The following is a 23,380-nucleotide window of genomic DNA, read 5'->3' as shown; positions in this document are numbered from 1 at the left end:
TGTTCCCTGAGGCTTACACAAGAGGATAAGGATCATGGACCAATGGCTACATCAGAAATTGCTCAGAAAAATGGAAACTTTTTTTTCTTCTTCTTATCAAAATGGAAGTGCCCTTAGAGTTATAATACATACTGTTCTTGCATTCGGTAAACTGCCTTATTACTTGAATTTTCTATAGATATTTTAATGGCATTCAGATAGGTTTTGGGCAAATTAAAAAGAAATTATTTATTTATTTTGAGAGAGTTAGGGAGGGGCAGAGAGAGAGAATCCTAGGCAGCCTCCGTCCTGGGGGGGCACTTCCCCATATGGGGCTCCAACTTGCAAACCAAACTGTGAGGTCACGATCTGAGCCCAGATCAAGAGTCAGATGCTTAACTGACTGAACCACCCAGGCGCCCCTGTGCAAAATATTTTTGATAGACCAGGTCTTGGAAGTATTGTTTTGTAGAGAGGCAGGAGATATTACCTTTTTTACTCATTTCAGATATTTTCAGTTTTCTTAAATAGTTTTGGGAAAGAACCCAAGAGTCCTATTAGATAATTTTGCTTCTTTAAGTCTTGCCAGCAACTCCCCCTCCCTCCCTGTCCCGAATCTTTTGTGCCATGTTTAGCTAATGCATTAAGTGAGACTTTTAAATCAAAGATAAGGAAGAGGAAAGATTATCTGTGAATCATTGTGTTGCCTGAAACTATTTTTTTTTTTGCGTTAAACAAATTATATCCTTCTCTCCAACCTCTCTTGAGTATAAAACATAGTGTAATGATTTGTTGTGTCTGAATATAGTTGATTTTTGACCTATAGTAGTATATCCATGGCCTCAGCAGTCAATGGAGGGCAGGTGTTTCCTCTTGGAAGATAGTTTGCCTATATATATTTATAAACATATACATATATAAATATATATAATAAAAATGTATATAAATATAAAATAAATGAGACTGTTCTGAACAAGAGCAGGATGTGTGTGTGTGTGTGTGTGTGTGTGTATGTTTTAGTCAGGGTTCTCCAGAGAAGCAGAACCAGTAGAAGATAGATATTTATATATATCTCCATTTAAAAAATGTATTTATGTATATTTGTTTTTTATTATTTATATGTTGTTTTATAATGTAATACAATGTAGTGTAATGTTATTTATTATTACATATATATGCACATACGTGTGTGTGTGTGTGTGTGGAGAGAGAGAGAGGAAGTAGGAAGAAAGATTTATGAAAAATTAGCTTACCTGGTTATGGAGTTTGAGAAATCTCATGATCTGTTCTCTGCAAGACTGAGACTCACGAAAGCCAGTTGTGTCATTCAGTCTGAGTCTGAAGGCCTGAGAACCCAGGGGAGCTGAGGGTGTAAATCCCAGTCCTAGGGCCACAGAAGATGAGATGCCCTACCTAGCTCAGTGAGGTAGGCAAAAAAGGGGTGAGTTCCTCTTCCTCTGCTTTTTGTTTTATTCAGGCCCTCGACATATTGGGTGATGCCCACCCACATTGGAGAGGGCAATCTGTTTCACTGAGTCCACCAGTTCACATTCTAATCTCATCTGGAAGCACCCTCACAGACACATCCTGAAACAGTGTTGTCCCTGGCCACATTGGCCCATAAAATTAGCCATCACATTGTAATTAGTAGAAGAGGTTGATATCTATTATGATGCTTTTTTAATTTTAGTGTCTTTGGGGTAAAGAGAGCATGTAGATGGAGAAGAATCTGGTGAGTTTAGAAACCACCCATTCTCTTGACTTAGATCACTTGAATTTGGAACATCTGCTTTGACCCTGTTATCAGTATGCTTCTTATTTCTTTACTTCCCTTTATAATTCTCTATAATTATATTATTTTTTAATGTTTATTTTTGAGAGAGAGAGAGGGAGGGAGGGAGGGAGGCAGTGGGAGGGGTACAGAGAGAGGGAGACAGCGAATCCAGGCTCTGCCCTATTGGCGCAAAGCCTGATGTGGAGCTCCAACTCACAAACTGTGAGTTCCTGACCTGAATTGAAGTCGGATGCTCAACTGACTGAGCCACCCAGGCACCCATCCATCATTATATATATATATACACACACACAAATATACAAAAAAATATATATATATACATAATATATAATATATATATAACATGCATATATGTATATATATTTGTATTTGTATTTATATTTATATTTATGTTTTATTCATTTTTAAGAGAGAGAGAAAGAGAAAGAACGAGTGGGGGAGGGGCAGAGAGAGAGGGAGACATAGAATTCATGAAGCAGGCTCCAGGTTCAGGCTCCAGGCTCTGAGCTGTCAGCACAGAGTCTGACACGAGACTCGAACCTGTGAACCGTGAGATCATTGACCTGAGCCGAAGTCAGACACTTAACAGACTGAGCCATCCAGGTACCCCATGATTATATTCTTGATAATTTATGAAACCAAACAAAGACTCTTGTGTTGCTATTTTTACTGAAGTGATATAAACATTTATCTACATTTATGGGTGGGTAGATGAATGTGGACACATTCAAAGGGATGGCACATTTTGAGAACCTTTTATTGAGCAGAGACTATCAACTTATTTGTCTTCTGACATGAATTCTTGGTTGTTTTAACTTTTTAAAGGGAAACATTAAATGGCCAGTGGAGGTGAGTGGACAGCACCTCACTGTGGTGGTTGTTCACTGGCTTGACCATCATCTACACTCTGAACATGAGCTTTGCAGGTTCTGAAACCTGATTTCCTTGCTTCATCCAGAGCTCATGACCTCATTCATGCCAATGAAATTCATAAGGTATTGATTCCTCAAAAGCCTGTTTATTAATTTACATGGGGAGATGGGCCTTTCCAGAAAGTCCAGTTATACTCACTGTTTGGAGTATTTTTGTGTTGATAATCTAAGTACTGAACAACATCTATGTATTGAACAATGTCTTACCAATAGTAAAAACGTTGACTAGTGCATTAAATGATGATATGGTGATTTACACAGATAGAAAAATAAACTTATGTTAAAGATTTTATTTAACTCATAATAAGAGAATCAGGCAAATGGTATAACTGATTCAGAGGGAAAAAAGTCAAAAGCCCTGCAAATTGATCTGAAGTAAAGGAATGCTGAAATGGATTGCAAGTGGAGACACAAGTGGCTTGTGGGTGAGGGGATTCTGTGGAGCCCTCTACCTGATGGGATGGAATCTGCATGTGAGCTGTGAAATTTCACATACGGTGGGAATGCGATGAGGTGGAAGGGTGTGCTATAAACAATTCCTCTTTTTCCTTGTTTTTTCTTTCCATGTATCACTGTGAACATATGTTGTGAATTACGATGAGTGGGAGTCAGAGGGTATTCGAGGGCAGTTCTTCCTCATGGGACCGTCTTGGAGCTAACTGAACCTTTAGAGTTGTACCATCACTTTGTTAATGAATGTGGGCATTTCAAAATAATTTGGTTTTAGATCATTTAAATAATTGGTTATACACAGGTCCAGATTTGGATTTTCTTAAAGAAGTTGATAATTTTCTTTTGGGCACTGGGTCCTTTCATGGAAAGCTGTGGTTACTCAGAGTATGGCTGCAAGGAGCAGTAATAAATGTAATCTGGTTTTGTATGCTTTTCTTTTATAAACATGTAATTATTAAAATTGCTTAAAATTGTTGGGAGGCCTTGTTGTGGGATTGGAAAAAGCCCATGCTTTATGATAATCTGAATTACTTACCTTATTCCCAGGGACATTTAAGTATTAATGATTTTATAACCTTTCTTTGAATCTTTCTGAACGTGTATGTTAGTGTATATTTAAATGAATAATTTAAACATTAACATACTTGTATTATACAATTGGGTGCAGTATTTCTCTCAGCCAGAATAAATGTTGAATGATTTTTTTCTGATAGATGATTTCTCCTAATATTGCCTAATATTGCCCTCTAGTGAATTCATCTGTTCAGATAGGAAGTTTATGAGAGTAATTAGGACAGTGAGAACTTCAAAAGGAACATTCTGGTAATTAGAATTGTTCTGTATGCCTTGTTGTAGATAGCAAGTTTCTGTCTCTGGAAATATTTAAGCAAATATTTGATAATTTCCCATGACTCTTATTGTTGAAGTAAGTGAAATTGTTCCAGATACTTCTAAAATCTACTTCAACTTCAAGGTTCTAGATTCCGTATGAGTTATTAGTCTTCAGTCAATAAATACTGAACATCCACATAGTGTTAGCACTGTCCTGAGGGTTGTGAAGTTTTCAAAAGTAGTGTTAGTGAAGTGACTTCAAGTAACTTTTTAATATACCAGTTTGAAGAAAACAATAGTCGCTAACCTTTGCTGAATATTTACTCTGTCCCTGGAGCTACTCAGAATCTACCCTATGTCATTTAAGCTTCACAGTAATGATGAGGTAGGTAGCATTTTTAGTGCTATTTTACTAATGTAGAAATTGAGACCCAGCGAGGTTAAATAATTTGCCTAAAGTCATACATTAAGTGGTGAAAGCAGGAAGGACCAGCTTATATTAAATAGTGGGTAGGTAAACGTACACTGTTATTGTTTATAGGTTGGCAGCTCTCTGATGAGGTATTTAGTTGTCTGTAACAAGCTAGCTCGGATTACTTTTGGATACATTATCTTTACATTGCCACACTTAATATGTGTGCTTTCTTGTTCCCTTCAGTCACAGAAATGGTAGTTTTATAGTTTGCACCTAACTTTTTTAGTCCATTTAAGGTTATTGGCCCATTACATACTTACTTTAAAGACTTATTTGACAGAATGATACAGTCTTTCCTTCCTAGTTTACCTCCTGTAAAACATCCATTATTTAAAGCTTAGAGACTCCAGTGCTCATTCTTGTGCTTAACAATTCTTTGAGGACATTTTTGACTTTTAACGTTTCTTTTGGCCACTTATCATCATCTTCATTGGATTTCAAGGCTAATATAGCTCTTGTCCTTTGGTTTTCCTCACCCAGACTTAGTAGAAATTGACTTCTCCATTTGTTGGTAAATTAATTTCATCAAGTTGGGATCTGGTTTTTTTGTTACCCTGAATTCTACCTATTTGTGGTATACTAGGTTCAGTGTTAGTTGTACGGAGACAATGTAGGATACATCTTCACTATAATTATTGGAAAGAAAAGGTGAGCCACAAGAAACGGAATGTTATGTTGTGATATAAAGGTAGATTTTTCTCATTTCTGGAAACTTTGTTATCCATTTTGAAACTATTTGCTCCAAAACTTTTGTTTGCGGTTCCTAACTTGTATATAATATGTTGTAGATTAGTGTGACCTTAATGGCCTGAATACTCCCGAAGCACCATCTCTCCTTTAGTTCCGTGTGACCTAAGGACTTGATGTTATCAACATGCCCCTTTATCTTTCCATTTAGAGTGAGAAATGAGAGAGAATGTGAGAAGGAATGGAATAGGTAGCTTTCCTAATGGGCACCATCTCTCCTTTAGTTCCGTGTGACCTAAGGACTTGATGTTATCAACATGCCCCTTTATCTTTCCATTTAGAGTGAGAAATGAGAGAGAATGTGAGAAGGAATGGAATAGGTAGCTTTCCTAATAGAAGGGGAGTTGCTCGGAATTGCCCACCCCAGGATTTTAAAAAGTCCAGAAGGACTGAATGGGGCTGCAGTGAAGAACATTTCAGTGAATGTAGGAACTTAGAAAAATTCCATGTGATTGTGCTTTCTGGTGAAAACAGACCTACTTTTTAGGGTTTCTTGAGATTTTGTGATCCCCCGCCCCTACCTCATTTCTCTTTGTCTTTCTCCTCCCAGAGTTTTTTATAGCATTGAAAATCTCAAGGGCTTGCTTAAGGGGTAGAAATTATGGGATAAGTTGTGGTCTGAATTCTGTGGCCCAGGATCTGGGAACATAAAGTGAAGAGTATTGGTGAGGGATTAAAAAATAGGCATAAGCTGATCACAGAGGCATTTTGAAGAAAAGACAGGGAGATAGGAGTTAACATGAGATGGGGGGTATTAAGATAGAGTTTTATAAATTATTATTTGAAGTTAGGTGTTTGTTCATAGTAGTTAAAGACTGTGTTGTTATTAGCGCTATTTTTAGGTATGTTTAAGTAAAGTTGGCTTTTGCAGGCTGATCTGAAAATGTGGTAACTGTGTATTATATAATTTCTATGAGAAAGTGCATTCTGAATTCCAAACCACTGATTTAAAAGCAAAGTTTTGGAATGCTACCTGTTCATAATTTGGGACTGTTGTCTCTGTCCATATTTTGTCAGAATTACTAATTTGAGACATTTCTAATCTGGGAACCAAAATTTTATTTGACTGTAAATTAAATAAATCTCTCTGGAATAGTGATATGTATAAAAATAAATGACTTCTACCCCAAACCTCATAATCTCATCGAATGCCACAAATTAGAGAAGATTACATTTATTTAAAAAGTTTTTATTGAAGTAGCTTTGGTAACCAGATACTACAGTAATATTTGGCATAGTGTTTGTAACTTAAAACTTGGTTTTGTATTATGTAAGCATTAAAAAATACCTTTTAAGATTTAAATGGACTTCTGAGTGCTGATCATGTCACATAGTAAAGGGGAAATCAGGCCTTCTGAGATCCAGTTGGATTGCCCAATTGCTGTGTTTCTTTGACTAAGTCATTTTCCTCTTCTGGGCCTCAGCTTCTTCATCTACAAAATAAGAGCGTTCATTAGCAGCATTATTCATAATAGCTAAAACCTGGAAAACATTCTAACATCTAACAGAATAGATAAATTTTGGTATATATTTACAGTTAAATACTATACAGCAATGGAAAAGAATGGGCCATTCCCACAGGTATTAATATGGATGAATCTTGCACATATAACTTTGAGGTAACCAGATACAGAAGAGTATATACTTGTTGATTTCATTTCAGTAAAGTTAAAAAACAGCACTAACTATAGTCCTAGGAGTCAAATAGTGGTTACAGTCAGATTGGGGGTAGTTAATGATTGGGAGGGAGCATGCATGAAGGAGGCTTCTGGGTTGCAGTAATTTGTGTCTTGATCTGGGTATGCTTTGTAAAAAGTCATCAAACTGTATACTCGTAGGAGTTGTGCCCTTCACTGTGCTTTACTGTGTGCTTCAGTTTAAAAAAGGCTGAAACTGTGCACTAAAACAGAATACAAAAAAAAAAAAAAAAAAAAAAAAAAAGTAAAAGAAACAAGGTTTGAACAAGATTCAAAACCTCAGCTGTGACACTAAAAAAATTATTTTGGGCAATTCATTGACTTCCCTGAGTCTTAATGATTGTATAAGGTGGAAATAATACCTGCTTTCTGTATTTCAGTTGAAGTAAACATTGGAAAACATGTTGGAGACTAGGAAATACTCTCTGAATGTAAGATGACATTTTTTCTGTTATTTTTTTTGTATTACTTGTATTTCTTGTATGGTTATAACTTTTAAATAGAAAGGGCTCTGTATAAATTCAAAAACAATAAAAGGACCAAGAATTGAAAGACATTGTGATCAGCTCAACCATATTTATTTGTACCCGCTTTTGGATTCCTGAAAAAACATAAAATGGCAGTCGCAGTTCATCTGATCTTCCCCATTTTTTATACTAAGCCATTCAGCAAGTAGTAATTGAGCTCTTTCCGAGTGTGCTGGGTTTTATGCTGAGGCTATAATCGTGAGCAGTATCAGTACAGTTCTCACAACCATAAAACTGTAAAACTAAAATTCTGGAGGGAGTTTCAGGCCTAAAACAGGAAAACAGATGAATGAACAAAGTAACCGCAAGTTGTAATGAGAGTCATAAAAGATGCGATCAGGATTGAGGCAGGAGAAAAAGTAGTGCTCTCACTACTACTAACTGCTAACTACTAACTACTACTAACTAGGTCAGCCTTAAGGGGACAACGCTAAGTTGACACCTAAAAAGAAGAAAGGAAGGTAGTTAAGCCAAAGTCTGAAAAGACCATTTTAGGCGTTGTGGTCAGTTTGCACAAAGCCCCAAAGCAGGAAGTAGCCTGTGAGAGAACCAGCTGGGAGAGAGCCCTTGGAATGTGGGCGAAAGGGAATGAGAGGTGATATACTTGGAAAGGTGAGGGTGGGAGCCAACCTAGGTAAGACTTGTAGATTTTGGGTAAAAATTTGATTTTTATTCTAGGCTCAGTGGAAAACCATTAAAGGGTCTTAAACAGGGAAATGATAATCAGGTTCCCATTTTTGTTTGTTTGTTTTTGTTTTGTTTTGTTTTATTTTGCCACAATACAGAGAAAGGACTGGCTGTAGGTGGGGATATGGTTTGGCCAAGACTGAAAGAGAGGAAGTCAGTAATAGTTCAATCAAAAGATGATGATGGCCTGGGTTAAGGTGGTGGCAATGGCAATTGATGCAAAATGTTAGATTTAGGATGTATATTTGGAGATAAAGTTGACAGAACACTTGCTGATTTTATTGGATTTTGGGAGTGTGAGGGAAAGGAAAGAATGAAAGGTAAGTCCTGGGTTTCTTGGTAGAGAATTGGGGTAGATGCTGATGCCATTTACAGAGATGGAGAAAAATGATTGCTGAGTGGACAGAGAGGAAGGGACAGGAATAATAATGATATTTATTCTGGATGTGTTCAGTTTGACAGAACTTTTAAACACCCAGGTGTCAGGTAACCAGCTGAATCTGAGAGCCTGGAGCTCAAGAGGAGAAGGTTGGGTTGGAAATACCTTTCAGAAAGGTCAGCACGGGGATAATGGAGAGGAAGGAGGGAGGGGAAAGAGGATGGAGAGAAGATGACCAGTGTCCCAGTGGTAGGAAGCCCCAGCATTTAGAGGTCCCATAGAGGAGAGGAGGAGCCAACCAAGGGGACCAGGAGAGAGGGGCCAGCGAGATCAGAGGCAGACCAGGAGAATGGTGTCACAACAGCCAGCAGAGGCTAGCATTTCAAGGAGGAGGTGGCCATTCATGTGGAATGCTGAGAGGTGGAGTAGAGCGAGGACAGAGAAGTGGCCATTGGACTTGGCAGCGTGACAAGTGGGCTTTTGTGGGGCGCCTGGGGGGCTCAGTCGGTTGGGCGTCCGACTTGGGCTCAGGTCATGATCTCGTGGTCTGTGAGTTCAAGCCCTGCGTCAGGCTCTGTGCTGACAGCTCAGAGCCTGGAGTCTGCTTCGGATTCTGTGTCTCCCTCTCTCTCTGCCCTTCCCCTGCTCACACTCTGTTTCTCTTTCAAAAGTAAATAAACATTAAAAAAAAATTAAGAAAGCGGACTTTTTTCCTGAAGTAGTTTAAGTGGAAAGGTAGAGGCTGAAAGCTGGACTGTAGTTGACTGAAGAGGAAATGGGAAGTGAGGGACCATGCACTGTGATGCATTTTCCTTGACGTGTATGAGGAATCTTAAAAATCCATTCAGCAAACTTGGGGGTGGGGGTGCTTCCCCCACCCTCACCCTACCCCACTCCCTTAAGTGGCTGTAGGAGGTTAGCATTGGCCTTTAGCCTCCCAGTACTTTTCCTTTGGTTACCATTCGATTGTTCATTTAAAAGCTTCTGAATTTCAGGGGCACCTGGGTGGCTCAGTCAGTTGAGCCTCCGACTTTTGATTTCAGCTCAGGCCCTGATCCTAGGGTCGTGGGAACTAGCCCTGCGTTGGTTCCACGCTGAGTGGAATGAGATTCTCTCTCTCCTTCTGCCCCTCTCCCCAACTCGTGTGCTCTCTCTGAAAAATGAAATAAAATAATTTTAAGAGCTTCTGAATTTCATAGGTGGCTTCCACTGTAGAGTTAAATGTTTAATCTGTGTTAACTTCTAGAGTTAGTATTCTATTAAATTAAAACTTGGAGTATTTACCTTTTCAGGAAAGTAATTATAAGCCTTGGAAATTATGCAAGGACTATTTCATCTTGAAACACTTAGAAATTCATTTTGGTTTTTTGTAATTACAGTGTTTCAGTAGGAGAGACATCTAAACAGGGATTGCGTTTGCCAGTTATGTACATGTTCTTGTTCTAAACTAAGCACTGTTTCTGCGGTTTGGACTTTTCCTTTATAAATAGAATTTTAATCCATGTAGGTTAAATTTTTTTCCAGACATGTTATGATTAGCACTGGCTACAACTTAATCCTAAAATGTATGTAAGAAATTTAATAATATTTTATAAGGACTCCTTCCATTAAATGAAAGCAAGTAGAAATTTTTTGAATATTTAAAAAATCCTCTGTTTTTCCATAGTAGTGTGGAAAGCTAGTATGGCCACTTAAAAAGAAGCAATCATGTTGCCTGCTTGGTCCTGTCACTGGGAATATTACTTATATTTTGCAGTCACTTGGTCTTACATACCATGACAGCTCATTCATAAATTCTTTTGCTTATACCATGCATTAATGCAGTTATCTAGAAAAAAATTATTGTAGGATCTTACTTTCCAAATGTGATTGGTCTGCCAATTCAGGCCCACTGCACTGACCAACACACAGGCTTCCTTAAATTCTAAGGACAGGCAGTTTGGATTATAGGAGATTGTTCAGGAGAGTTGTTAAGAAGCATCTTCTGGAATAAGACCCGTCTGGGATCTTAGTTTTTTACTTTCTAGGTAATCGAAAATAAGGAAAGTTTGAAAAACTGTTACATCAGCAAGAGACAGTGCGCACATGTGCACATGCGGGAGGGGCAGAGAGAATCCCAAGAAGTCTCCACACCAGCAACACAGAGTCTGACATGGGGCTTGAACCCACAAACTGAGATCATAACCTGAGCTGAAACCGAGTTGGATGCTTAACCAACTGAGCCACCCAGGTGCTCTTTAATTAAACCCTTAATGGATTTTAAAGGCAATTCTGCTTTTCTTTTCGCAAACCTTGAAGACAACAGGCAGTGTGGTGTATGGGAAAGAATATTGAACTAGGAATTAGACCTCACTTTAAGTCCCTAGTTTGGCTCTAAATAGTGAGGTTTGGGGCAGTTTCTTTCACCTTTAGACACTTTGTTTTCTTAGTGGTAAAATGAGAGAGTTGGACTAAATGATGTTTAACTGTGAAATTGACTTCCATTGACATCTAGGTGAGAAATGTACTCAGAGCATTTTGGGAGGATTTATCCTTACAGGGTTGTCTCACAAGAAAATTGTCATTGCCTTATGTTTACATCTCATTTTCAATCAACCATGTATTATGTTTCTTGATGATTCATCATATTCTCTATAGCAGGATGTGACTCCTAAATTGCTCGAAAACCTCAAAACGGCTTTCCAAGTTTGAAGATTTGTTGCCATTCATTGAGGATGATCACTAGAATGTGCTAAAGGTTTTATAGGAATTTCTCAAAAAGGAGTTTGAAAAATATTTTAAGCGTAGTGTTGTTGGAGTGAGTATTGTAACTTCCCAAGTCTGTCTTTTTGTAAATGTTTTTTTTTATGTTTTATTTTATATTTGAGAGAGAGAGAGCGCGCGCACGCGCGCGCGCGCATGAGCGGGGGAGGGGCAGAGAGACAGAGACAGAATCTGAAGCAGGCTCCAGACTCAGAGCCCGGCACAGGGCTCAAACTCACAAGCCATGAGATCATGACCTGAGCCAAAGTTGGATGCTTAACCGACTGAGCTACCCAGGCACCCCCAAGTCTGTTTTTTTGAATCATATAGGTCTCATTTGGAAATAATGATTTTTCATGTCTTTTTTTTTTTTTTTTTTAAGTTGATTTACTTTAGAGGCTTTCATTGTACTCTGTGGCCCTAGATTTGAGACTCCTAGTTTAAATTTTTAGTGTTTTCTCAGTGTCTTATACCTTTTAGCTTTACTATTTAAAAAAAAATTTTAATGTTTATTAATTTTCTGAGAGAGAGAGTGTGTGAGAGAGTGGGGGAGGGGCAGGGGGAGAGGGAGACACAGAATCCAAAGCAGGCTCCAGGCTCTGAGCTGTCAGTACAGAGCCTGACGCGGGGCTTGAACTCATGAACCACAAAGATCATGACCTGAGCCGAAGTCAGACTCTTAACTCACTGAGTCACCTAGGTGCCCCTCTTAGCTTTACTATTAACCAGTATTTTTTAAATTGTAATTTTAAGATAGTAGCACTAGAAGAGTATTATGGGCAAGAGCTGTGTTGTGCAGTATAGAATCCCTAGTGCAGATGTAGTTTCTGTTTCTTTGTCCACAAGCTTAGGGGAATGCTGAAGCTTATCCATAAATTTACTAAATCTTAGCCATCGAATTTTAATATGACTAAAACTGGTATGACGAGCATGTTCCAGTATGTGAATGTTTGCTCAAGTGTGTATGATTTAGTAACATATTTGCCAGACGCTTAAAAAAATATATTTATTTTGAGAGAGAGCAAGCGCGAGCAGGGGAGGGGCAGAGAGAGAACGAGAGAATCCCACGCAGGCTCCATGCTTCTGGCTGGCAGCCCAACAAGGTGCTTGATACCACAAACCATGAGATCATGACCTGAGCCAAAATCAAGAGTCAGGTGCTCAAAACACTGAGCCACCTAGGCACCCCTGCCAGATATTTTTAAAAAGTGATTACATTTTTAAATAATTAAATTGAACTATTTATCAAATAGTATTTCATTTTGCTAAATGTGTGGTAAATTAGGGGCACCTGGGTGGCTCAGTAGGTTAAGTGTCCGACTTCTGCTCAGGTCATGATCTTGCTGTCTGTGGGTTCGAGCCCTGCATCGGGCTCCGTGCTGACGGCTTAGAGCCTGGAGTCTGCTTCGGATTCTGTGTCTCCTTCTCTCTCTGCCCCTCCCATGCTTGCGCTCTGTCTCTGTCTCTCAATAATAAATAAATATTTTAAAAAAATTAAAAATAAATGTGTGGTAAATTAAATTTTAGCAAACTTAAATTTATTTACAGACATAATTTTTCAGATATTTTGCCATAGAAATCGTGTGTATGTGTTAAATTTTTAAAAAGTAATCTCTCAGTTAAGCAGGAAGTATTTTAGAACCTGACTAATTAAATTATCCAAACTAACAGACTGCCGTGTGGTAGAAGTTTGTTTGTTTATTTAATTAATTTATTTATATTTTGAGAGAGAGAGAGGTGGGGTAGAGGAGTGGAAGAGAGAATCCATATTAGCCTCCACACACCTGCCTGGGTTCCAATGCAGGGCTGGAACTCACAAACTGAGATCATGACCTTGAGCTGAAATCAAGAGTCAGATGCTTAACTGACTGAGCCACCTAGGCGGCCTGGTAGAAGTATTTAAAAAAAAAAAGAAAAAAAATTTTTTTTTTTTTTTAACATTTATTTATCTTTGAGAGACAGAGAGAGACAGAGCATGAGCAGGGGAGGGGCAGAGAGAGAGAAGGAGACACAGAATCTGAAGCAGGCTGCAGGCTCTGAGCAAGCTGTCAGCACAGAGCCTGATACCGGGCTCGAACCCACAAACTGAGATCATGACCTGAGCCGAAGTCGGATGCTCAACCAACTGAGCCAACCAGGCGCCCCAGAAGTATTTTTTGATAATAATTCTACTTAGGCTGATCTTTCTCCAATGAATACTTGAATATTTTCCATGGAAAGCATTGTGATAAGAGATACATATGACTATTGGAAAGCACTCACTTTAGAAATTATCAGCAGATGTTTTCTTTGCATGATTGATTTCATCTAGTTTGGTCACCCCTTAGCTGATCTAAACTGACTAGAAAGATGCATGGCTAACATTTGCACAACCCTTGGGAACTTCCTGAGGCACGCACTGGGTTTCCAGTAAATGGAATTTGCACCTCTTATCTTTCCTCTGCCAGGTTTTCCTATCTTTAAGGAGGCATGCTGTGCAGTGTTATCCTTTTCAAACCTTGCATTAGTGGTATACTAAAGTAGAAAGAGTGATTTTTGTAGAAGTTTGGTTTAATAGAGGCTCAGAATTGGCTTTCTGTCTTGAATAAGCACATATTTCCATTGGTCATAAGTAGTTCTCAGTGTTCACTTTCTTTAGTGTTTCACACTCCTTTGTTCCAAGTAAAATTCTTATTTTTATCTCCTAGTTGAATGATGACATTTGAATGTCTCTAACAAAGACATTCTTTATTACTGTTTTTTAAAAAAAATTTTTTTTTAACATTTATTTATTATTGAGAAACAGAGAGAGACAGAGCATGAGTGTGGTAGGGGCAGAGAGATGGGAGGGACACAGAATCCAAAGCAGGCTCCAGGCTCTGAGCTGTCAACACAGAGCCTGATGCAGGGCTCAAACTCACAAACTGTGAGATCATGACCTGAGCCGAAGTCAGACGCTTAACCGACTGAGCAACCCAGGAGCCCCTCTTCGTTGCTGTTTTTAATGGTAACTAACATTTCCCCCTGTAAGCTAAGATAAATAATTAGAATCATAGTATATTACATAATGTTTAGATTAAAGATAGTTATTTTAGAAAAGGAAATTTTGAGTTAATTCCATAGGAGATTATTTTTCAGTTTGTCAATTTACTGCTTTGTTGAGCTCCCTTTTTTTGAGTTTAATATTTGTCATATATATGTTTATATAGAGTCAACTATTTTTTCTTTTCAATCTTTGAGGCATGTTTTTTGAGTTCAATTTATATATGTAAGGCTTTCTGCCCACTCTCAGGTAACTCCTGTTTTTTACATTTAAATTCTTAGGACTATTTAGGAGTAATCAGTGTTTCCTAATTTGCAAAGCTATACATGTTTGTTAGAAAATATTAAGCCTTATAATTGTGTAATAAACTGGATAGTGCAAGTAAATCCCCATTGCCTACAAGGCAGAGACTGAATTTGTTTTAGTCAGGAAAGGACATTGTCTTAGAAAGAACTGTTGATAGCCTTCACTGCCATGTTTAAAACATTTTTTAATATAAAAATTAAGCCACAAAATTCTGATACCACATTTTATGTAAGTCACAGAAAACTGAATTATAAACATGTTGTAATTAATTTAGCATTGTTAATAGGTTATCGACTTGTACTTATTTATCTCACTTCATTGTAGACCAGTAGAAACTTTGACATGTGTTGGGATGTGTCTTCAGTTTACATTTGGGAACCATTGATCTGACCAACGCTGTCTCTGTCACTGTTCTTCAGAATATAGCCGGCTTTGTCCTCTTACTCTTCTGGTCTACTGTTGCCTTATTTTCACTTGCTTGTTTTTGTTCGTGTGGTTCCTTTGTTTCCAGTTTCATGCCACTTACCCTTCCTGGTTCATTTCAAATCCTCCTTGTGGCAGAGACTCCTGGCTCTCCACCAGAATTTGTTCTTCTCTTCCTGAGCCTGGAGCTGGCTCTTGTCTCCCGTGTGACTGAGTTGTAGCCTCTAGAACGTGAGTAGAAATGATGTGTGGCAGTTCTCGGTGCAGTTTCCTCTTCTACTGGCTGGATGTGTACCATAATGTGGAACTAGGGGAATGCGGAGCCACACGGAAGCCACCTGGATCGCTGAGTGACTGTGTGGGAGAGAGTTGTCCACCAACCAGAACCTTCCTCCCCACTTTGCTACGACTACACATGCAAGAACTAAACTAGTGTGTGAAGCCATTGGACGTTTGGTTCGATGGTTACCTCAGTTTCCCTGACTCTAAGAACACTACTTTCTCTAGGAAGCAGTTTCTGACTATTTCAGTTCATACAGATATTGTTTTTTCTCCCCAAATTCTGTGGTGTTTATTATGTATTTGCTGTTCACATACTTTTTAAAAAAATGAAAAACAAAAGCAGAAAAACAAAGGCAGCATATATTTAATTTGTGCACGGCTAGCTCACACAGACTATAGGCTTTTGGAAGACCATGACTATCTTATATTTCTTTTGTGTTCTCCGTGGTACACTGTTTAGGCATTCAGTAAAGACCTTGAGGAATGAAAACTTGGGAACAAATCTTTACTATTACTTTTTTAAATGTTTATTTATTTTTGAGAGAGGGAGGGAGAGTCAGAGAGAGAGGGAGACACAGAATCTGAAGCGGGCTCCAGGCTCTGAGCTGTCAGCACAGAGCCCGACGTGGGGTTTGAACTCAAACTGCGAGATGATGACCTGAGCTGAGGTTGGACACTTAACTGACTGAGCCACCCAGGTGCCTCAGGGAACAAATCTTTAGATGTAGCATAGATATTGACATCTGCAGTGGTGTTAAGTTTAGTTAACTTCATTTATTTTCACTTTCTCTGGTTAGACTTTAATTTTAAAGGAGAAAAATGTACAGAGAACCTGTAAGAATAAATTAGAACAAAGACCTTACAAGCTCATGAAATTTGTAGTGGTGAAGCTGCTTCCTTTGCTTTTCTCTCCCTCCCCCTTTCCCTCTACAGTCACTAAACTTTTACAACAGGGTCATGTTCTAGGCCCTGGGGGTATAGCAGTAAGACAAAATTGTCACCTCCTTGGAGTTTACAGACAATAAACAAGTAAACGTTTGGAATGCTAAATGTGATCAGTATCTGGAGAAAAATAAAGTTGGGGGGGTTGAGGGTAGGGGCAGCAGGTGAGAGGATGCTTGCTCTGAGTGTGTGCTGCTCTGTGGGCTTGGTGTTAGGGTGTTAACGTGGGTGTCCTGGAAGGCCTTTCTGGGAAAGTGACCTTTGGGCTAAGACCTGAACCAGGTGAGTAGAAACATGTGGCTAACTGGAAACAGAGTGAGTAAGTAGAAGAGACCACAAGTGCTCTTCAGCCCGGGGTGAGTGTGATGAAAATGTTCTAGCACTGACCATGGCGATATGGCATGCTCTGTGAGCACACTGAAACCCACCGAGACGCACGCTTTCTGTGCGTGACTTCTAGGGTATGTGAACTACATCTCAGTAAAATGGTCAGAAAGAAAACATCAGAGCTTTCGAGGTCTTCAGCATCAACCTGGGAGAAAACCCTTCTCCTCACTGCTCTCTTTAGCAATGTTTGGTTGTAGAGTTGTAGTTACTACAGTAAATCACACGGATCATGTTCTAGTCAGACCCAGATACTGTGCAAAGCACAGTAATCATAATGAATGTTAGTAAATTCGTATCAGAGTACTTTGGCCATAACTTTTTAAAAACTCCAACCCTAAAATCTGCCATGTATATGAACTCTTAATGGTTTGCTGCTAAAGTAACAGTTGATTATTTTCCGTTTATAACTTGAGGAAAAGGTGGTGTTGGCTTCGTGCTCAGTAATGACCGATTTGGGATTGAGACCATGCTGACTTTGCAGGGCAGTTGCCTGAGAGCTTTGCCTTTAGAATCATGCCTGCTTTCTGTTTGCTTTAAATGGTTTATATTCAGAACAGCCTGTCTTAGGCTGTCTCCCTGGATCTTGGCTTCTTCAGATCCTGGCTCGTAGAGACTATCTTTTATTTTATTTTTTCCTCTAGAAATAATCTTTAGTTTGTTTCTTTGTATCACAATTTCACCTGGATCCCACCCGCCTAGGCAGCATGGACTCAGATCCCTCCTCCTAAATACTTAGGATCTTAGAGCTAGAAAGTTTAGAGTTCTAGAACTATAGTCAGTGCAAAGCTTGTATCTATACTTACCAATCCTTAATTCTGTCCTTGATGTCTCTCTCGGGTACCGTGACTGTATTTCTATGAGGAATTGACAAATAATGCTCATAAAACAGCTTCTTGTTGACCCTATGGAGATTCTTCAGATTCTGTTATGGATTATGTTTGAAATTATTGACTCAAAAATTGTATTTTATTAAATTTCCAATCATTTTTCTCAGTCTGTACTCTGCCTTAGGAGCAGTTTTCCCTTGTACTGACAAGCTTTCAAATCACTTCCTTGTCAAGTTGAGAGCACTTGACCTGCATTGCAGTTCTGGACCTGGTGCTGCCACTAACTCACTTTGTGACCTTGGCATGTGGCTTAGTCTGACCATAGACAAATTTAGTATTATTTCAGAGGTAGATTTGGTAAATGGTAGCTTTGATGAGCAGGACCTTCTGCCCCCCTTCCCCCGGTGGATGGATTTTATGCAGAGATTACGACCCACAAGTGTAAGTAAAATGACGGAAAACACACGAAATGTTGCGTCTCTCACTCCCCTGCCCCCGTGAGGAGGGAAGGGAAGGGTGTCTGCCCCAAGAAGCAGCGGCCCTTCACAGCTTCTTACCACACAGGCGGCATGCAGCAGGGAAGGAGCCAGCTCTGTGTCCTCTGATCTACGAAGAAAGGGCGATTCTGCCCTGCAGGGCTTTGTAAGACAGGGGTCAAGGAGTGCCCTGTAGTGTCAGCCTGGTCTGGAGACAGCCAGTTGAGGCTCTGGCTGCTTGTGTACAGGAAGCCCACTGTTCCTTTTAAAACATTGCAAAAAGCTGGCACACTCTTACTTTTCAGATGAAGCATTTGTATCTAACTAAATTCATACAGATGCATCTTAATCTGGCTACCATCCATCAGCTTTTAATAACAACAGTAACAGCCAGTATTTACTAAGTATGTGCTGTGTACCTCGCTGCTGCAAGTGCTTTACATGTGGTAGCTCACCTGATTTTGAACAACATCCCTTTGACCTGTGGGTACTGCTGTTACCTCTATTTTTATAATTGCGGAAGTAACAGGTTGGAAGTTTCACAATTATTAAGTGGCAGAGCTGGGATTCAAACCCACAGCCTGTCTGACTACATGCTTTGGTTAATTAAGAGGCAAGCCTGATGGAGAAGAGGTGTAAAGTTTCATTGTCGGAGGCCTGGGGCTCAAAAAGGAGATTTTCCAGGGAGCCCCTACTGATGACACCAAGTTGCTTCACTTCTCTGGGTTTCTTCATCTGTAAAATAAAGAGTTTCAAGAAACAAGGTCTTTGAAGTGCTTCCTGTTGGACAAGTCTTAAGATTGTGACTTCACAAGTTATAATACCTAATTCCTTTCAACAGATTTATTTTAATACAGCATGAAAATTTCATTATAGATTTGATCTTACCTTGTAGTCATCAGTGTGTTTCATACATTCCTGTGGGCTGAAGTATGCCAAGCTGCACTGTGCACTCAACACATGACATTGAGCACTTGTAACGTGTCGGAGTGTGAATTGAGATGTGCTGGAGGGTTTAATATACATAGCAGATTTCAAAACTTAGTATGAAAAAAATGAATGTAAAGTATCTTATTAATTTATTTTAGATCACACAAATGATAATTTATGTATATTGGGTTAAATCTATTAAAATTAATTTTGTCTATTTTGCTTTTTTTGAGAGAGAGCATGAGAGGGAGGGGGGGAGAGAGAGAGAGAGAGAGAGAGAGAGAGAGAGAGAGAGAGAGAGAGAGAAAGAGAGAATCTTAAGCAGGCTCCATGACCATCGCGGAGCCCAATGTGGGGCTGCATCCCAGGACTATGAGATCATGACCTGAGCTGAAATCCAGAGTCGGATGCTTAACTGACTGGCCACCCAGGTGCCCCAATTTTTTTTGCTTTTTAAGTGTGTCTACTAGAGGATTTCAAACTACATACGTGGCTCACATTATTTTTCTGTTGGACAGTATTATTGTAGAGAGTCTTCAGTGAGAGAAAGAAGTTGTAGTTACTGTGGATAGGAAACTAATTTGGTTCATATCTAGTAAACTGAAGTGGTCAGTATATTGTCTCCCACTTAGCCATGGATGAATAATATATATTTGTTATAATAACTTGAACATGTTTGATAAAGTAAACTAACTGAAAGAATAGGTGTATTTGTACCATGGGTAACAAAGTAGTGTATCTATTGAACACTTAAATATACCAGGTACTCTTCTAAGCGCTTTGTCTATGTTAACTCAGTACTGATACTAACGCTGCCAGGCAGGTAGATACTGCCAGGCACAGTGACTGTTGTTACTGATCCGGACGCAGTGAGCTACTCGCTTAAGGCCACGCAGTACAGTGAATAATGAGTTACTGTGAGTCTGTACAGTTTGACTTCAGAGACTGTGGTATACAGGTATCCCCTGCTTTTCGAAAGTTCATGTTGTATCCCTTTTATGAAAGACTTATATTAGTTCCTGTTTTTGCTCATCAAAAGAAGTCAGAAGCAAAATTAGCATTCAGCATTTGTCTGGCAGCAAGCCCTTAAGGAGGCAGCATGCACGCCCAAGCAGCGAGAGTGGCGCCACCAAGCTCCTATCCTGGGAGCCACACACACAGCATCTTGGTATCAAGCCGCCATAGCTTTGAACTGTGTGAGCATCTGTGCTTTTTCTCGGTTTATTTTGTGCATCTGTTAGCAAGATGTGTCCTGAGGTATCAGAAAGCCTAAGGGAGGTTATGTTTTGGCCCTGGGAATGCTCAGGTTTTTTCATAATGAAGTAATGGTAATTGCTTCTTCGCTTTATGCCATTCGGCTTATGAAAGGTTTCGTAGGAAAGTACCACTTGCAGGTACGGGAGAGAAACCTGTATTGCCTCTTTAAACTGTATGACCTTATGATTTGCTATATTTTTGAATCTTATGATTCAGTGTGGTAATGCGTGCACTGGATTTTTGTTTTTTAAGCTTAGCGGTGGCCTTAGTGTTGGCTTGCATTTACATTTTGTGGATTTATTTTTAACTGCCTAAGAGCGAATAATTTTTGTTTACATTTCCCACTTGCAGGGGTGGTTGTTTATGCCTTAATTTTAGCCTGTTAATTGCATTTGTGGTAGTGCTCCATAAATTTTGTATATTGTAAAAGATCTGCTTGGACTTTCAGGGGGAAGTGTATATGGCCAAATGAAAAAAAAAAAAACCTTTTAATAATTTAAATGTGTCGTATCAAAAGGCAGTACAGGAATTTGGGTTTCTTTGCTTGCTTAGAAGCTATCATTTAGATGTTAGCCTTAAGAAAGATAACACATTTAAAAGTTTTTATTCTCAAGAGGAAACTGTAATACTCTGTCTAGGTTAAACCTACATTAGATATTTATGTCATGTATAGCACATAAGTATATTTAAGAATCATCCTAAATTAGTTTGTAACCTAAAATTTAAAAAATATATATTTTCTGGTTACCAGCTAGGTATGAGATGCTGTGGATGATACAAGAATGGATGTCACATGTCTGTCCTGTAGAAATGAGACACACATGAAAAAAAGAAATGCAGTTCATTAAAGTAACAGAGAGAGAGAGAGAGAGAATGAGAATCCTAAGCAGGCTCCATGCAATCAGCACACAGCCCAAAACAGGGGTTGATCCCATGAACCTTGAGATCATGACCTGAGCTGAAATCAAGAGTTGGATGCCTTAACCAACTGAGCCACCCAGGCGTCCCAAGAATTTGGATTTCTTAAGAAGTTCAGAGTTGAGGGGAGACAAAAAGCTTTGGCTCTGTGATACTTTATCCTTGAGTTACTGCTTATGTTATAGACAACTCTAATAAGTTATGTTCTTGATTTAACAAGATAGATGTTTTTAGTTGTTGGTACAAAAAACTAATGAAGAGCTTGCTTTCTTGGTTACTAGGCAAATCCAGCATATGAAATTGGCTTGTTAGCATCATCTCAGACTTCCTGGTTGGAAGAATTTTGTATCACTTAGCAAATACTTGATAGTTGTCTGTTTCTATAGATGACAAATCAGTATTTTGCACTGACAGTTAATTTCATTTATAAATTTCCACATGCAATGAATTTGTACCCTTATTTATAGTCACACTAAAATTTGCTCTTAAAGTTCTGGCTTATCTTGGCAACTATGGGCTGCATTGTTTAACCTGCTAAACTCCATGTTCTTTCTTTGTAAAATTGGGAAGATCTCTGTCTCCCAGGGGTGAGAAAATTGTTCAGTGAGATAAGACGCTTTAAAGAAAATGCGGTAATGTTTGGACATATTGGACATATATACTCAGTAAATTTTCTCTCCCTTCTTCCTGATTTTGAAATGGTTGTGACTAGCAACTTCTAATTATGTATATACTTAGCTTAAACATAGGCTTTCATGCAGCAGAACTCAAAGAAATTTGGAAGGCATTTACTTTTGTAAAATCTGACTTAATATTTGTTGTAATAACCTAAATTTTTAAAATGTTGATATATCAAGAGAAGTTCTTTAATTAGAATCTCCATAAAAAACCTGAACTATCAAAGGACTGAGGTGTTTCTATGTTATTTTATGAACCTAAAGCATACTGTGGCTGTGGCATTCAAAGGAAATGCATCTTAAATTCCACATATGAATGAAATTGTATGGTAATTTAAGAAACAAAACAAATGAACAAAGGAAAAAAGAGAGAGGCAAAACAAGAAATGGAGTCGTAACTATAGAGAACGAACTGACGGTTACCAGTGGGGAGGTGGGTAGGGGGGTGGGTAAAATAGGTGGTGGGGATTAAGGAGTGCACTTGCTGTGATGAGCACTAGGTGTTGTATGCAAATGTTGAATCACTATATTGTACACCTGAAGCTAATATTACACTGTATGTTAACTGACTGGAATTTGAATAAAAACTTAAAAAACAAACAAACAAAGGAAATGCAGTTCAGGAGAAATATTCTATGTCAGCCATTTTCTGTATCATGCAGTTAAGGAAATGCAGTTAAGCTGTTTTTTTTTAAGTAGACTTTTTTTCTTTTGGTGTACTTATATGGGTGTTAATGTATGCATAGATTTGTGTAACCTCCATCTCCAAAAAACTCCCTTGTGCTATTTCTTTATAGTCTTGAAGGGCTTTTGTTCCATATCTTCCTGATTACTGGAAATTTCTATTAATTAATGTCTTTTAACCTCTGTTCCTCAGAGAAAAAGTGAACAATAATATCTACCTTGAAGAGTTGTTACAATAATCAAATGTGATATTACATAAACATAAATCCATAAATATAAATACACGTGTGCGCACATGTGCTCGCGTGTGCGTGTGTGTGCACACGCACGTGCACGTGGCCTGGCCCATAGTAGGTTTCCTATCAGTTTTTTTTAAGAATGTATTTTGTAAGTAATATAGTTTACAGTAACTTTTAGAATAGCTTAGTAAAGAAATATCATGTTCTCTTGATATCTAGAGCTTTTGGAGTGGGAAGGTTGATTGTCAAAGAATCCTCTGATAAGTTTTTTAGAAATGTGTCATCAGTTTCTCTGTTTTGGCTTGGAGGGAGGAGTACCCATATCTGTTTAACTTTATCATAATATTTTAGGGTTCATTTCACATTATGCCCATTTCATAAAATGTGATTTTTTTAAGTTGATGATTGAGATGTATGGCCTGAGTCTTTGCTAACCCCAGGGCTTCCTTCTGAACTTGTATTTCTAAGCCCTAATGTAATAGTGATTTGGGGGGACATTTTAATCTTTTTCTTAAAAGTGAAGTACACAGTATTCTGGTATACAACATCCTAGGCAGTAGGATATAATTGCTTTTCTACAAATTTAATTGTTTAATCAAGTGCAGAAGCAGATTTAGAAGTTTTTGTTCTTGCTCACAAATCCTCATGTACACTGTCTATCACTGTTCTTTGTCTCATTATTAGTGTTCAAAATATTAGTAGGATCAGTAAATTATAGAACTGGAAAGAGCCTTTGAGATCTTCTAGTCAATTCTTGATTCTATCT

General features: G+C 38.6%; 1 protein-coding gene across 5 annotated transcripts in view; it reads left to right on the top strand.

The window, feature by feature from the left end:
- The window catches only part of LCLAT1 (lysocardiolipin acyltransferase 1), a 181,698-nt gene that overhangs the window by 23,198 nt on the left and 135,120 nt on the right, over positions 1-23,380 (top strand). The window contains exon 2 of one of the 5 annotated variants that reach the window (XM_042933323.1): positions 7,290-7,340. The exons of 3 other annotated variants lie outside the window; for them this stretch is intronic. Coding sequence is in view for 1 of the 2 variants with exons in the window: in XM_042933321.1 (XP_042789255.1) it covers positions 4,368-4,375 (8 nt within the window). In the remaining variant the exon portion in view is untranslated. Of the gene's footprint in view, positions 1-4,189; positions 4,376-7,289; positions 7,341-23,380 lie in introns of those variants that run through there. One more of the 5 variants, XM_042933321.1, reaches the window with a different exon arrangement.

The sequence above is a fragment of the Panthera leo genome, chromosome A3 (genome assembly GCF_018350215.1).
Source record: "Panthera leo isolate Ple1 chromosome A3, P.leo_Ple1_pat1.1, whole genome shotgun sequence".
In the NCBI taxonomy this organism is placed as follows: domain Eukaryota; kingdom Metazoa; phylum Chordata; class Mammalia; order Carnivora; family Felidae; genus Panthera; species Panthera leo.
The sequence above is the reverse complement of the archived record's forward strand: the minus strand, read 5'-3'. Positions and strand labels throughout refer to the sequence as shown.